This window comes from Aethalodelphis obliquidens, unplaced genomic scaffold, assembly GCF_003676395.1.
Source record: "Aethalodelphis obliquidens isolate GAN/ISIS:26980383/991018 unplaced genomic scaffold, ASM367639v1 scaffold17, whole genome shotgun sequence".
NCBI classification, from domain to species: domain Eukaryota; kingdom Metazoa; phylum Chordata; class Mammalia; order Artiodactyla; family Delphinidae; genus Aethalodelphis; species Aethalodelphis obliquidens.
In genome coordinates, this window is record NW_020837961.1 from 1,492,610 (window position 1) to 1,510,086 (window position 17,477).

At 38.4% G+C, this 17,477-nt stretch overlaps 1 protein-coding gene across 6 annotated transcripts in view; it reads left to right on the forward strand.

Moving 5' to 3' along the window:
* GRIA2 (glutamate ionotropic receptor AMPA type subunit 2) overlaps window positions 1-17,477 on the forward strand; it is a 160,148-nt gene that overhangs the window by 74,176 nt on the left and 68,495 nt on the right. For all 6 annotated transcript variants that reach the window (XM_027116816.1, XM_027116814.1, XM_027116813.1 and 3 more), the window contains exons 3-4: window positions 7,364-7,603; window positions 17,252-17,448. In XM_027116816.1, the coding sequence (XP_026972617.1) occupies window positions 7,364-7,603; window positions 17,252-17,448 (437 nt within the window). The remainder of the gene's footprint in view (window positions 1-7,363; window positions 7,604-17,251; window positions 17,449-17,477) is intronic.

The window sequence follows — 17,477 nt, forward strand, 5'->3', positions numbered from 1 at the left end:
TGGGTGTGTGGGATTAAGAGATACAAACTACTATGTATAAAGTAAGCAAGCAACAAGGATATATTGTACTGTGCAAGGAAATATAGCAATTATTTTATAACTTTACATGGAGTATAATCTATAAAAATGTTGAACCGCTATGTTATACACCTGAAAGCAATCTAATATTGTAAATCAACTATACTTTAAAAAAGGAGAATGTACTATATCTATCCTGTGGCATTTTCTAAACTTAACCCCATGCTTGTCACGCTGAGTGTTTACAGTATAAGTTGTTCAGTAAATAAATAGATAAAGGGAGACAACAGAGGTGATATGAAGGTTTGGGAAGCATGCATAAAAAGTTGAACTTAACCTTGTTTAAAGGGATGAAACCTCTAAGGATAGATTTAATTTGGGATATAGGGGGAAAGAGTGAAAGGTAATTATAGGGAGAGCAAGGGCACCAAGATGATATCATTTTACTTGGTAGCCATGTGGAGAAGGAATTGGACGAGAGCGCTGCTAGTAGCAGTCGAAAGAGAGAGCATTTCTAGAGGCAAGTTGTTTTTTTTTCTTTTTGGCCAGATATTTTTCTTTTAATTGAAGTACAGTTGATGGACGTATTATATAAGTTACAGGAGTACAGTACAGTAGTTCACAATTTTTTAAGGTTATACTCCACTTGTAGTTATTATAAAATATTTGCTATAGTCCCCATGTTGTACAAAATATCCTTTGTAGTTTATTTTATACCTAATAGTTTGTACCTCTTAATCTCCTGCCCCTGTATTGCTCCTCCACCGTTCCCTCTCCTCACTGGTAAACACTAGTTTGTTCTCTATATCTGTGAGCCTTCTTCTTTTTTGTTATATTCACTAGTTTGTTGTATTTTTAGATTCCACTATAAGTGATATTATACAGTATTTATCTTTCTCTGTCTGACTTATTTCACTTAGCATAATGCCCTCCAATTCCATTTATGTTGCTTCAAATGGCAACATTTCATTTCTTATGGCTGAGTAATATTCCGTTGTATATATGTACCACAGCTTCTTTATCTGTTCATCTGATGATGGACGCTTAAGTTGCTTCCATATATTGGCAATTGTGAATAATGCTGCTATGAACAAGGTGCACGTATCTTTTTGAATGAGTGTTTTTGTTTGTTTGGGTTTTTTTTGAATATATACATAGGAGTGCAATTGCTGGATCATATGGTAGTTCTATTTTTAGTTTTTTTGAGAAGCTTCCATGTCGTTTTCCACAGCAGCTGCACCAATTTACACTCTTACCCACAGTGTATGAGGGCCCCCTTTTCTCCACGTCCTCAACAATACCTGTTATTTGCATTCTTTTTAATGACAGCCACTCTGACAGGTGTGAGGTGATATCTCATGGTGGTTTTGATCTGCATTTCCCTGACGATTGGTGATGTTGAGCCCAGCACATCAAAAAGAATAAAATACCTAAGAATAAACCTACCCAGAGAGGTAAAAGACCTGTACACAAAAAACTGTATGACACTGAGGAAAGAAATGGAAGTCAACACAAACAGATGGAAAGATACATCGTGTTCTTGGACTGGAAGAGCTAGTATTGTTAAAATGAGCATACTACCCAAGGCAATCTGTAGGTTCAGGGCAATATCTGTCAAAATACCCATGGCGTTTTTCATAGAACGAGAACAAATAATTTTAAATTTTGTATGGAAACATAGAATCAAGTTTTTGATTAATAAATTCAAAGAGACCAAGAAAGCTAGATCTGAGAAAAAATTATTGGGTTTAGTGACTCGGGAATCTTAAGGGAGATTTCAGTAGTAAAATTGGGGTCCCTGTTTACAAGGAGATAACGCCAGAAGTTGTGTGATGACGATGAGAGAGCTTTTCTTCGCGCTCCAGATTTTGAGCTCAGGATTGCTTGGTGATGAAGCCTTCACAAGACTTTGCACAAACTGCAAAGCACCGTTCCTGCTTATGAAGCAGACTGTGGGTTTCACAGCAGTGAATGGCAACTTCTAAATATAAAAAAATGTTAAACAAAAATACATCAGGCTCTATTCTTCTCTCTTTCTACTAAATAACCATGCAGGGTTCTCCAGACTGTATGGAGTGTGCTACATTAGCAGCACCAATAAGCAGAATGACCCGAGAGAAAAAGATGTGACTTGGAGGCACTGCATCAGCATTGCTATTGGTTTTTATCACCTGGGCTTGTAATAAAAAGTGGAATAATCAGCAAGTTATCTACACCCAGGAGATGGTCATTTCTGCTGTTTGCCCTAAAGTATCTTTTAAAAGGACCTGCTTTTGCTGAGTTTCTCAAAGTTGATATTAAATATTTAATTAAAGTCATACTCAGTGAGAACAACCTTACATTTAGCTTAGAGTTTTAAGACATACATGCAAATCTAATACTAATTAGCATAATTATTCAGAAACTTATAATAGTGTTTCATAGGGTCATGAATCTAGAGGTGAAACTGAGAGCTTTCTCCTCCTTCCTCTGCCCCCAGAGGTGACACAGAACAAGGTGACGATATATGGGGTGGGATATTATCTAACTCATTTTAGAAAGTTTTCTTTTGAAACTGTTTCCAGAGCTATGACACATCATTTGAATATTGATAGTGTTAGTAAATCTTCCTTCTTTGAGGATGGATATAAGTTAGGGAAATGATTTTGAATTCTGGAGTATTGCTGGAGAATAAGGTAGAGATGAAAAAGAGTAATTTCATTTCTAATCAAAGGAGGAGTCCTTTCAAAGTAGAGAACTAATGTTCTTGTGTCTCAGGTCAGTAGGGTCTTGTATCTGTGCTGTATTGGGGAGAAGGTCAGCATTAGCACGAGAACACGCTGATACTTGGGGGATGGAGTGTTAGGAATACAACGCTCAGATTTTCATCCTGAGATGGTCACTGCAAACTGGGTAAGCAAAATACCTTAGCTCAGGTCAGCATTCTGACTGAGTCCTGGGTGTAAACGCAATGATATCCTTATCATTTGAGGGGACAGGGAGAATGACAGACATGAGGTCAGGGTAGGTGAGCAATGCCGACCAAATGGCTGTTCATTGTGTGTGTGGTAAAGCGACACAGAGACAGATATCTAGGAAAACAGAAGCTGTAGGCAAGTGGACAATTGAATATGTGCCCTGATGAGATAACGGGCAAGGGGAAAAGGCTGAGAGGTGGCTGAGATAGTCAGGAGGGGACGGCCATGGTTCCACAATTATGGTCGTTGGAGAATTAGCTGGACTGCATGCAAAAAGGTGCCTTCTGAGTTAGGTGAATTTTCATCTCTGATGAAGTCTTGTGCAGCTCGTGCCCATGCTTGGGCCAACGCCAGGTGTTTCCAGATGGTCACGACAGCCAGGAGGCCCCTTGACAACTCACTCCAGAGTCTAGAACAAATGGGAAATGAAAGATATGGCTTCTTATTCAGACTGTGTATTCAAACAGTGGCTTCCTTTACCAGGCGGTTTCACTGAGGATGGATGTGGAGGTCTCATTAATAAATCATATTGCCTGATATCCCTATAGTTTTTAGACGACATGCCAACACTTTGCAGGAAATGAAATAAAACAGACCCAGAGAGCATTTTAGAGCAACTTCTCATTTTTATACGTCCTATGGAGTCAACAATTTCTGAACAAGCTTAAGATTTAAGATATGCACGTCAGGATGCATACATCTGTGCATAAAATGAGAAATCACGGCGGAGTTTGCCCAGAAGGGTTTGAATAGTGAAAGGGATTTCTCATGTAAGTCAGGAATGAGCAGAGTCAAACACATTAAAGGTGGTTTTCAACATCTGTTCTCAGATGAGGACAAAAACATAAATATGAATAAAAGTCGGGAATCTCATCTTTGCTTTATGTTAAAGTATTAGAGTAAATGTAAAGAAATACATACAGCTGTTTTCTGAGACATATTAGTCTGTTCTGCAGAAGATTGTTAGTAAAGATGTCAGTCGACCATTACACAGACATAACCTAGAAATCCCAGGAAACGTCTTATGTTAGAAAGGCAGAAGTGAGTTGAAGATGATAAATATTTAGAGGAAAATTGAAACATCTGATGAATAAGGGCCACTCAGAGAACTGGCCAATCTGGCTTTTCTTTCATTTCATATCACATGATAGTCATTAAAAATTATTGCCCATCATTTATTGATTGTCTGCAATTGGCTATCCAAATCTATGTATTTTAGCAATGCTCTTATTCATTAAACAAATCTACTTTTTCTATAGACCATTTATTTTTGTGAGTACAATAAAATGAAATATGATAGTATTGGCCTTATCCTTTAAATGAGATTTAATAAATTTACAGGGTTGCCTGGTATTATGTTTTGGGTCGTTAGATTATGTTACTGGAGAGCTGACTTTCATGTTTTGGATCGAAATGAACTTTGAGATTTAAAGATATCAGCTATTCATTCCCCCAAAGCATGTGGTTGACCTGACTTGGTTGTCTTAAGCGCTGTGCCATGTGTGGTTTGTATTGTGCATTGCAGGGTTTATTCTTGGACAAAGCAACCCTTACTTCTCAGAGAGATAGGATCAAATTTGTGTTTCAAAAAATTATTCTGGTTATATTGTGGAGAAGTGAATGGAAGGGGCATAATTGGTTGAAGGAGGAAAGTTGGGTAGGTATTCCAATAATCCGAGTTAGGGACACAATATTATCCATTAGTTAAGAGTGTGGACTCTGAATCTGCCTGTCTGGGTTTGAATACAGCATCTCTTACTAGCTGTCTGACTTTGGGTAAGTCACTTAATCTCCCTATGTTTCAATTTTCCTATCAGTAATTTGGGAATAATAATCTTTCCTACCTCGAGGGTTAGCATAAGAAATAAATGAGTTCATGTACCATGGCAGGCCACAAGGCAAGCCCAAGATACATGGTATATGCTATCAGTGAACTGGGATGGTTGGTATGGAGAGAGAAATAAGGGGACCACCTTTGAGTATATTTAGGTATTAGAATGACCATGACTTAGTGATGGTCTGACTGTGGCGGAGGGATTGGGAGAAGGTCCTTCACTGAAATACAAGTACTGGTAGAGAACAAGGGATTGTGGGAGTGATGGGGACTTCCAAATAGAATATTGTCTTTTTTTTTTTTTTAAAGAATGATGATTCTATGCCAAAGTATTTTGATAATATTCTTTGTGTTGCATGGAGTAGAACACATGGGATGAGTTAAGTCTGTGGGAAAGCTTAAAAAAATAGGAGTTCTGGGCTTCACACAATTGCTCCTTGACTGCGTTTCTCAAGGTGAGAGATGTCCCTTTTGGGTGACATGTTTCTGTGTGTGGTACCAGCCCTGCATCCATCTTCTCTTAGCATTAGAACTTTCCATGAGCGCGCCGATCTTGTATATAAAAGCATTATTAGCACGATAAAGCCTTTAAAAATATCAGATAATACAAGGAATGAGTTATTATGAATATGTATAAATCCCAGGTAATTGCAGCTTGTTCTTTATAACTAATGATTTTTACTTGTATTCTTTTTTTAATGGGGCTGTCCTAAAATATGTTTATACTTACATGGCTTGTTAAATAAGAATGTGTATATATTCTTTTTTTTCTTCCAGTTTCATTGAGTTATAATTGACACACAGCACTGTATAAGTTTAAGGCATGAAGCATAATGATTTGACTTACATACATCATGAAATGATTATCACAATAAGTTTAGTGAACATTCATCTCATATAGATACAAAATAAAAGAAAAATTCAAAAATTTTTCTTTGTGATGAGAAGTCTTAGGATTTACTTTCTTAACTACTGTCATATATAACATTCAGCAGTGTTAATGACATTTATCATGTGGTACATTACATCCCTAGTACTTATTTATCATGTAGAACTGGAATTTCGTACCTTTTGACTACCTTCATCCAATTTCTTCTCCCCCAGCCCTCACCTCTCATAACTACAAATCTGATCTCTTTTTCTATGAGTTTGCTTGTTGGTTTTTTTTTTAATTTTATGTTATTTATTTTTTTATACAGCAGGTTCTTATTAGTCATCCATTTTATACACATCAGTATTGTTTTTGAAGTGTAAGTGACCAACAGCACTCTGTTAGTTCCTGGTGCACAACATAATGATTCGTTATTTCTGTATATTACAAAATGATCCCCAAGATAGGTCTAGTTACTGTTTGTCACCATACACAGTATTATTGACTATATTCCCCACAACGTACGTTTCATTCCCGTGACTGATTTATTCTGAAACTGGAAGTTTGTCCTTCTCCAGCTCCCTCACCTGTTTCACTCACCCCCTCACCTCCTCTCTGGTGACCATCTGTTCGTCCTCTGTATTTATGACTCCGTTTCTGTTTTGTTATGTTTATTCTTTTTTGTTTGTCCGTTTTTTAGAATCCGCATAGAAATAAAAGCATACACGATTTGCCTTCTCTGTCTGACTTATTTCACTTAGCACAATATCCTTTAGGTCTATCCAGGAGTTTTTTCTTTTTAACTTTTTATACCCGAGTAATATTCCCTTGTGTACATACACTGCGTCTTCTTTACCCAGTCATCTATTGATGGGCACTTAGGTTGCTTCCATGTCTTGGCTATTGTGAGTAATGCTGCTTGCTATGAACATTAGGGTACATTATTAGTGGTTTTTTTATTCTTCAGAAAAATACCCAGAAGTAGAGTTGCTGGATTGTACGGTAGTTCTATTTTTAATTTTTTGAGGAACCTCTGTAACGTTTTCCATAGTGGCTGCACCAATTTCCATTTCCACCGACAGTACATGAGGGTTCCCCTTTCTCCATATCTTGCCAACATGTGTTATTTGTTGTCTTTTGGATGACAGCCATTCTAATGTGTGAGGTGATGGCGCGTTGCGGTTTTGATTTGCATTTCCCTGATGATTATTGACGTGGAACATCTTTTCATGTATGTGTTGGCCATCTGTATGTCTTCTTGGGAAAAGTGTCTATTCAGGTCCTCTGCCCATTTTTTAATTGGGTTGTTTTTGTTTTTGAAGTTGAGTTGTACGAGTTATTTGTACATATTGGATATTAACCCCATATCAGATGTAGGATTTGAAAATCTCCTCCCCCATTCAGTAGGCTGCCTTTTCAAACTTGTTGACAGTTTCTGTCACTGTGGAAAAGCTTTTAAGTTTCATGTAGTCCCATAGCCAGAATTATTTTTTAATGCTTTATAATTCTTTGAATTCCTCAAGTGGGGTGTTAAGTAAATAAGCGCTCAAAAATTTGATGAATTATTGATATCAACTCTCTGTAGTTTTCAATACGTTGATTCTTTTGTATTTTATGCAAAAGGGCATTTACTTTCAAGCAAATGCATGTGATTTATCCTTTCTGTTTCCCCTCTTCTTCTAGTCTGCTCCCAGTTTTCAAGAGGAGTATATGCAATTTTTGGATTTTATGACAAGAAGTCTGTAAACACCATCACGTCATTCTGCGGGACGCTCCATGTATCCTTCATCACTCCCAGCTTCCCGACAGATGGTACCCACCCATTTGTCATTCAGATGCGACCAGACCTCAAAGGAGCACTTCTCAGCTTGATTGAGTACTACCAATGGGACAAGTTTGCGTACCTCTATGACAGTGACAGAGGTAAGTGACAACATCCTTCTCCCTTTGTAATGGGTCAGATTCAGTGCCCACACTTGATACTTCCGTGTGACTTTATAGGGCTATGTAAGTGTGTTGAAGTCCAAGGGTAACTTGGCTTAATTATGCTGTGTAAATGAGTGATGCAATTCAAAACGGGGGTAACATATTTAGAGTAAAACAAACAAGCAAAAACGTTGTGGATGTACCATTTACAGAGATAGATTGTGTTCACACAACGCCCTAATGTTCAGTTGTAAGGCACAAAGCACTTTCTGGTACCAGCAGCTAAGACCCTAGGATGACTATATTCCCAGTCCAGGGTCAGTGAAGTGACGGCCTTGAAAATTGATTTAAGTAAGAGTTGAATAAATCTATAAATAAGAACGTCTACGAAATGAACAGACATTAAATATTTCCACATGCAAAGATTTTATCAGGCAGGGACAGTTGTTATTAACCCTGCTTTAGAATGAGATCCCTGAATCTCAGAGAAGTTGATTTTTTCATGAGCCACCCATGTGTGGTTCAGCTGAACTCAGGTCTTTTGACAGCAGACCTGTGCTTTGTCACAGCTCTTCTACAGCTATTTACGAGGAGACGCTTTGGATTAGAGTCTTGGCTCATTTTACTAGTTTTTATTTCAGGGGTAAGGGTCCTTCCTTTGTGTTTCCCGCATCATTTGTGGTGAAGTTTGGTATTAGCGGACCTGATTGACTTACGTGTCATAGAATTTCAGATATTTCTAACCATTCCTGGGTCTGTGATTCAGCTTCAGTGGGTCTGTGTACTTTGTAACATCGAATGAACATTTTGTGCACATGAACGTAGATGATTTTTCTCGAGAGAGTATCCACCCACAGACTCAAAAGTATTGACAACCACCATTGCCAGAGTACCTAATAGATACCAGCCCGTCCACAAAGCAACTTGCTTTAAATGTTCAAGTGAAAACCAGAAGCCTCTTTCTACCAGGAGAGGGCACCTTGCTTACCTGCGAGGGCGGCCAAGCGGGGAGCCAGCTGCCAGCCCTCTGCCACGATCAGTCTGGAGACATTGGCTACAGCAATCACAGCCTAGCATGCTCCAGCCTGGTGTCTGATTCCCTGTCCCGGCCTCCAGTCCTGAGAATGAGAAGGCTCCGTGGAAAAGCCAGTCAGAACTATAGACACTGAGAAGAAAGACTGCCAACAACTTTCCCGCTGCTCTGACAAGGGAGAGCCTTGCTGTACACATGGGGAGTGAACAACTCAAACACAGAACAGCTGAGAGTAAATACGGATTCCGGTGTGCTGGATGGCCCTCTGCCCATCCTTCTGATAAATGAGATACAGGGCTTATCATCATCTTCCTCTTGCCCTCTGCTACGTCCTCCTTAACTCTTGTCTCCTCTTCATAGGATTTCTACCATCTAAACGTCTTTTACTTCTAGCCGCTCTTCTGTTTCATTGTCATGACTCCAGGACAGGACAGCCCCATGTGTTCATCCTTCATCCTTCCATTTCTGTACTTGTTTCTCTTCAATCCACTTTCCGTAAAGGAGCCAGAAGTTTTGAATGCTTTTATTTATTTTTAATTTAATTTTGTTTTATATGGGGGTATAGTTGACTTACAATGTTGTGTTAGTTTCAGGTGTACAGCAAAGTGATTCAGTTATAATATACATATATCCATTCTTTTTCAGATTCTTTTCCATTATAGGTTATTACAAGGTATTGAGTAGAGTTCCCCGTGCTATATAGTAGGTCCTTGTTGTTTATCTATCTTATATATAGTAGTGTGTACATGTTAACCCCAAACTCCTAATTTATCCCTCCCCTCCACCTTTCCCCTTTGGTGACCATAAGTTTGTTTTCTATGTCTGTGAGTCTGTTTCTGTTTTGTAAATAAGTACATTTGTATCATCTTTTCAGATCCCACATATAAGTGGTAGCATATATTTGTCTTTCTTCGTCTGACTTACTTTGCTGAATATGATAATCTCTAGGTCCATCCGTGTTGCTGCAAATGGCATTATTTTATTCTTTTTCAGGGCTGAGTAATATTCCATTGTGTATATGTACCACATCCTCTTTATCCATTTTTCTGTTGATGGACATTTAGGTTGCTTCCACGTCCTGCATATTGTAAATAGTGCTGCAGTGGATATTGAGGTGTGTGTATCTTTTCAAATTATGGTTTCCTCTGGGTGGGATTGCAGGATCATCCGGTAGCTCTATTTTTTGAATACTTTTAAATGCTTTACTGACCACATTGCTCCTTTGCTTAAAATACCTCAGTGGCTCCTCGTTATAATGAGGATAAAACTGAAAGTTCTTAACGTGACTGTAAGGTGTTGTAGTACCTGGTTCCTGCCCACTTATACCACTGCCTTTCTCACTCACTAGGCTAAACCCATCTCACGATTATTCTTTTACTTTCTCAGGTGCGCCAAATTCTTTCACCTTGAATCTCTGCACAGACTTCTAAATTTTTCTCCTTCAGGTCTTAGTTTATATAACATTCCCGCAGAGGTGCACTTCGTATCGTTATCTTCTCTCAAAGCAATCTTTTCTTTCCCTACATAGTACTTATCACAAGTTATAATTAATATTGATGTTCATTCTTTCACCCAAGCAGTGAGCTCCCAGTATATTCTAGGGACTGTTTGAATCACACAGACTAAGCTTTATTCTTTTAATTTAAGATCTGGCTCTAAGCCCAGGAAGGCAATGCCCTGGCAGTACCCACTACACCTAACTGTACATACAGCGCTTAAGATAATGCTGGCACAGAGTTGATGTCAATAAATAGCATCAATAACTGAATGAGTTGAGCATCTGTGTATTTTAAGTTTGAGGTGGTATTAGAACCTGGATCTTGCTTGCTAAATTGAAGGATCAGAGGTGAGTTCTCTCTACTCTTTGACTAGGTGCAAGGCGGTGTTTTCACTTTAGGGAAACACTGCAGCGTCACTATGGATCGGATGATGATGGATGGACTTACGTACTTGTGAAAAGAACCTGACACATCTTTAATGATTTTATTAACACTTTATGAATATTAAATGAAATTGAAATGATGCGATAATCTCCAATCATTAAATTATACAAATTGATTTGAGTTCGAGTGCATCTGTGGAGAGGTCAACATTACAGTGATAACATTAAGTAATTATATATTAAAGCCAGAACTGACATTATGGATACATTTTCAAGATATTTTCAAATGGATACTCATGTTTTAATATGAAGAGTATCACACTGGCTTTTCATCTGAATCTATTTTCAGAGATAAATGTGTAAGACTCAAAATACTGGCAAAAGACCCTTATGTAATGTTTTACTTGACTCGTGGAAATGGCATGTTTGCTCTCTGATTTTTCTTACTAATTACAATTGTTACAGCTTCGCTGTCGTATCACATTTTAAAACGTTTATTCATACATTTACCACATGAACTGTTTTTTCCCCCCTATGGTCCTTAGCCCACTTCTCTTACACTTTAAGGAAGCACCTCCTTGTTTTTGTGTTACACGACTTGAGAATGAATCTGTGCCCTTACTATATTATGAGCGCTTTGAAAAATAGGCTCCATGATTTGATCTTTCAAGTTATGTCTCCATGTGCCTCAATTTCAAAGAGTTTTGTCTGTTTTTGATATGGTACTCTTTCCAGGTCCTTGACCGTAAGGATTTGTTTTTAATAATCTTTAATTTTCTGAGAGTCTAGATCAGGTAAACATGCTGTTAACTTTTAATTTCTAAATATATGAATTGATGTTCTTTTGACTAGCCCAAGCATGAGAATGGCTGTCCAACATTCTGCACTGAATACAAGCTAGATGAAAAGGACACAGTTTTTCTATGCTTCTTCTTTGCACTGCTTTTAACTAGGACTGCCAGTGAAACCTTTCCTGATTCCAGCTATCCATCCAAAGGCCGAGCAGCAAGTCCAGGAGACTACATCCCAGTTGTAGACAAGGGAAGACATGGATGCATCCTGATCTTTGTATAGGCTTTTGACTATTTCAGGTTTACCGGTGAGAGGATTGCTGAAACTGTTCACCTGGTGCCGTGTGACCCTTTAGGAATGCTGGTGTCTTCTCTTTATCCAAGTCATGTGGCAGCAGCCTGGCACTCCTCAATGGATAACCCAACACCCTTCCTAAAAGTTCCGGAGAGAGGAGGTAGATGGCAGGGAGAGTAGGTAGACGGATCTTCAACACATTGGAGATAGAGAGTCATGGGGTTGCCTATGTTACTGCATTCAATATAGGTTTGTCTTTGGATTCACATGTACCACATTTGAACCAGGACTTAATCAAAATGTGGTTTTTATTTATTGCGTCAATGTTCATAAGGTAAGGTCATACATTTCTGTAGACAGTTGGTAAAACCAGAACTAATGCTTTTATAACTCGGTTTTAACTTTGAACCACACTATTTGTCCCCTGAAGGAAAGGCACATGGATTCCAGTTCAAAAAAGGCATCATGCCTAGCATAAAAATGCTTCCAGATTATAAATTGCTTTTATGATGTTCCTGAGAAAGTCAATGAGGGAAATATATGTTAATCTAATCTGGCCTAGACGTGCTGCTGTGATTTAGTGATCATAAAATATTAATTTCTGTGCCTGAAAGATGAATAAGGGCTGTGAATTTTAAATGGAACAAAAAATATTTTCAAGAAGAAAGACATGGTCTGAATGAAATATACCTATATGCAGTAGTCACTTTTAATTCCACCTAGTACTGTGCAAACTGAGGCATTTAGACTCCACCTGTTTCAGGGCTGAAGGTTTTTCTGTAATTTTGTCACAGGCTTAGGAGCAGTAGCTTAAGATGCGACTGTGAACTACTGATGGTTCTTGGAGAGAGTTTTAGGGAGAGTGTCAGCTTATAAATAGGGTGTACAGCTGTAACTAGTCCAGCAACAATTAGGCACTCGAAGAAGTAACATAATACAGAAGTAAGTAGCAGTACTTTAGCTAGTCTTTATTTTCTCCAGAAGTCTGAGCATTTAATAGAGTGTAGAACTGAATTTTATACTCCTGTCATATTCTTGAGGATTTTTTTTTTTTTTTTTTTGCGGTACGCGGGCCTCTCACTGCTGTGGCCTCTCCCGTTGCGGAGCACAGGCTCCGGATGCGCAGGCTCAGCGGCCATGGCTCACGGGCCCAGCCACTCCGCGGCATGTGGGATCCTCCCGGACCGGGGCGCAAACCCGCGTCCCCTGCAACGGCAGGCGGACTCTCAACCACTGCGCCACCAGGGAAGCCCTTCTTGAGGTTTTTCAGAATATATTTTAAATATATTTCTTAGAAAGAGCAGTTAATTTTCCAATTTTTTTTTTCTATTTGTAGATGAACAACGGTATATCTCAAGTTCTCTTTGTCATAAGCAATAAAATAGTAAGAAATTAAACCAGGATTTAAATGTCCTGATTTAGTGGTACAGATATTAGAGTTGAATAACCAGCTACTAATGTTTTTAAACAAACCAATACTTACATAGAATTCCCAGTGTCCATACAAGTTTATATTCTGAATTAAGGGATGAGTGTATTTATAAAGATACTTCTAGGCTAGTTTGTGTGGAAGGGAAAGAGGTAATACTTTCTCTCCTAATTGGAATATGTTACCAAGAGGCTAAGAGCATCAGTTTGTGTTGTGTATGAATAATTTAATTTCACCCTACTATTTGTGATGTGCATTTTCAGTGATTTTTTTAAATTTTAAAATGATCTATTAATTTTAAACTAACCAGACAAGACATAATAGAAAACTCTTAGTTGTAGGAAAGGGGCAGATCAAGTTGAGAAAGTATTTGAGAGAGTCAGTTGCTACTTCCAAAAATAAAACAAATCGGAGAATATTGATTAATAAGCATGGGACAGCAGTCTCTTCAAAATGTGAGACAGATCATGCCATGGTTGGTGAATTATTTCTGGCTGTCCTTAGGAGATAACTGAATAATATTCAGTGTCTTCCGATGAAACTAAATTCATCGTCTGATTACGTACCACTTGGGCAGTTTAGCATCTTAATAAATGGATGTATTTTTTTTTAGGTTTCATAGGTTACAAAATATTACTTCTAAGAGTTTTCATAACAGAATCCACACCAACTGTGAGTTATTTTTTGATACATAAAATGGATGAGTTTGAATCAGCTATTTCTTTAAATGCATTTTTATTGATTTTATATATATATATCCTCTCCATATTTTGGACAAGGTGAACTGCCAACACATGTTAAGTTTAGAAATATCACTTGAGATTCATTTATACATTGGCATTTATATTTAAAATTTCTTGTTATATGTGTTAAAGGATAGGACAGAATGTCAAGAGCATCACCACTTGAAACTTTAACTTGGTATGTGGTTAAGTTCATAATTAAATGAAAGCAACATGAAATGATTGATTACCTGGAAGAAAGGAAGCTCACGTGTGAGTGCTGTATGGTAATATGTAGTATGTAGAACACCACCCATGGATGTGTCGTTTTAAAGAGGTGACAAGAGTCACATCATGACTGGAATGTGGCGAAGTAGGACCTTTGACAGTGAAAAAGGTTTAGAAAATTAGCTTTTTCTCCTACTTGGAAAAAAAACTGAATAAACTTAATAAGTGTTTTCAAGCACATTGATAGCTGTTGCGTCCATCATGATGACCAACTTTGGTTCTGTCTTCACTGATGATGAAAAACGGGAAAAGGACTTGGAATGCATCCTGGAAGGATTTAATTTACTTACAGTGAACGGAAATCATAGGTGATCTGTGAAGTTTTTAAAAGAAGTTTTATCATTAATAGATTTTTTACAATGGTATGTGGTCTCTGTTTAAGTTATCCCTTGAGTAATTCTTGAGTACCCTGTATTTTTTGCTACAAGACTGGATGGAGGAAACTAATTTTGTTGTTTTGCCCAAAAAACCCCACAAAATTCATTTCAAGTTTAATTTATCGTTCGACTTTTCAGTTTGAAATAAAAGTAAATTATTTTCAATTTTCATTATGAAATATTTAAAATAACAACATGGACAGAATAATGTGTCCTGAAGAAGACCTGAAAGGACACTTAAGCCAGCTTTATTAGTGAAGGGTAAGAGGAAACTTGCTTTATCTCTATCCTGCTCTTGACAATTATTATTATTTATTTATTTTAAAAAATTTATTTATTTTATTTTTGGCTGTGTTGGGTCTTCGTTTCTGTGCGAGGGCTCTCTCTAGTTGCGGCAAGCGGGGGCCACTCTTCATCGTGGTGTGCGGGCCTCTCACTATCGCGGCCTCTCTTGTTGCGGAGCACAGGCTCCAGACCCGCAGGCTCAGTAGTTGGGGCTCACGGGCCTAGTTGCTCTGCGGCATGTGGGATCCTCCCAGACCAGGGCTTGAACCCGTGTCCCCTGTATTGGCAGGCAGATTCTCAACCACTGCGCCACCAGGGAAGCCCCTGACCATTATTTTGAGGCAAATAACTGACATCCTGTTATTTCAGCTGTAAATATTTCAGTTTATATTTTGAAAGAACAATTCTCTTGGTTTAAGTATAACTACAATATCATTATCATATATAGACAACTTAACAGTAATTCGTTACTAGCATCATCTATTTTTTTTTTCACAGTTTGTTTGAATCAGGATAAAAGTGAGGTCCACATATCCAGTTAGTTAACATATCTCTTTAGGCTTTTATAAGGTAATGTAGAGCTTCCCACAGTCTGGACTTTGATTAACATATTACTCTGTGCCATATATTCGTTATAAAAGGGTAATTAGATCTAGATCCTTGCTGAGGTTCACGTTCACTTCTTGGCATGAATATTTCATAGGTGGTGTTGAGTATCCCCATTTGAAGGCACGTAACTTCTACGCATCTCTCTTTTTGTTTTGTTAGCAGCAGTTAACGATTCTTGCCTTGAGTCATTAATTCACAAGGTGTTACAAGATTGGTTGTAATTCTGAATCTATATTCGTTCATCATTTATTAGCTGGAGTTTTTCCAAAAAACCCGTCCCTTAATGAACTATTACCCTGAGTAGAGTTCATATAGGAAAGGTGGGAAAATGCTTGTTTCTTTACCTTTATTTACCAGTTTTCAAACTAATAGCTTGTCTCCTTAGCATCCATCAAAGGCAATCAAATCTTTTTCTTAAATGTCATTACTAATCTATGGATTAGAAAATGTATGTATTTAAGCCTTTTGCAGTTATTATTTTTATTGCTATTCCAACTGCGTCATCTCTGTTTAAAGTGATTCTCATCAAATTTGCTCCTGGGTCTTTTGACACGAGGCTGATAGTTTTGGAGAGCTTCCTGCTTTGGAGGGGCCACAAGGTGCTCTAGGCTCATCTTATATACCCTTGGCAATATGGAATCAATGAGAATTTTAATGATATTTTCCAGGCTCAGGTAATTTTCAACAACATTTAGAATACGCATATTTTTTGCTGTCGTAAATAGATTTCAATAAAGTTTAGAACATGAATTAAGCTTCTAGAGTCATGTGTTCACATTAGGGAAACCCCAGATTTTATGGGTAAAAAGGGTCCAATATTCTTGTCTTTCTGCAATAAAGAAGATGATGTGATGAGTCCTGAATTCTTTTTGGAACCTTGATTTTTGTTGTTCATTAAGCTATTCATAGAAATGATGAATTTGGGTTGGCTGTGAAGAGTTGAAGTGACATGGAAGACAAGTCTATATACTAGTTTTCCAAGTGCTAAACTGCAGGATTAACTTTAGGAAAGATGTTCCCAAGTTGTTTTCCCTCCCAGTCCTACATATGAGGCAATGTGTGACCAATTAAAAACAAAAATACAGTTTTCTATATGACCTAAGTCGTATGATGCTATAAACAAAGTTACTAATGACGAGTAAAGTGGTCTCACATTTGGGAAGTTAAGTAAGTGTAACCAATGTGTACTAGAAAACTAACTGCTACCATGTGGTTAATAGGTGAACATTTAATTTCTACAGGATTAGTCCCAGTAACAAAAATGATATAACAGAGGCTGAGGGAAAAAAATAAATAAATAACAACTGCCGACCAGAAAACGATAGGAGGAAATCGAGCAGCTTCAGAGATGACTGGTTTTCAGACTCGCATAGACCCACCTAGATTCATCTCACTGAAAATAGACTCACCGTCTTCAGGATAATAATGTGAAATGATAGCGTGTCATATATAAAGAAATATTTTTTTCTATTCTATACAAGAAAGAATGGATGTCCTTTGATTTCATTAAAACCAGAGGTAGGGAATTTCCTGGCGGTCCAGTTGTTAGGACTGGGCGTTTTCACTGCGGAGGGCACGGGGTCAATTCCTGGTTGGGGAACCAACATCCCTCAAGCTGCACGGTGTGGCCAAACAAACAAAACCCCCCAAACCCCAGAGGTATTAAAACACCACACTTTGGTAATGTCCAAAAGAAAACAGCTGAGAAGCCCGCATGAAGGGGGTGCAGTTTTCCCAGGTAGAGGAAAGAGCTCTGGATGCGAAGTGGCAACGAGCGGGTGTTGCGAAGGATCGTAGCTGTCGCTCTTCAGAGGCGTCAGCATCCCTTCGTTGCAGAAAAGTAGCAGCCTTCCAGATGCGTGTCAGTTTCGCAGCGCGCTTCTCCGTTAGTCGAGCCTTTTGCCATCAGCCCCCCTGTCTCTCTGCTTTCCTAGGCTTGTCCACCCTGCAGGCGGTGCTGGATTCCGCTGCCGAAAAGAAGTGGCAAGTGACTGCTATCAACGTGGGGAACATCAACAATGACAAGAAAGATGAGACCTACCGCTCGCTCTTCCAGGATCTGGAGCTAAAGAAGGAACGGCGGGTCATCCTGGACTGTGAGCGGGACAAAGTCAACGACATCGTGGACCAGGTGGGCTCCTGTCTGTTTCCTAGGGCGCC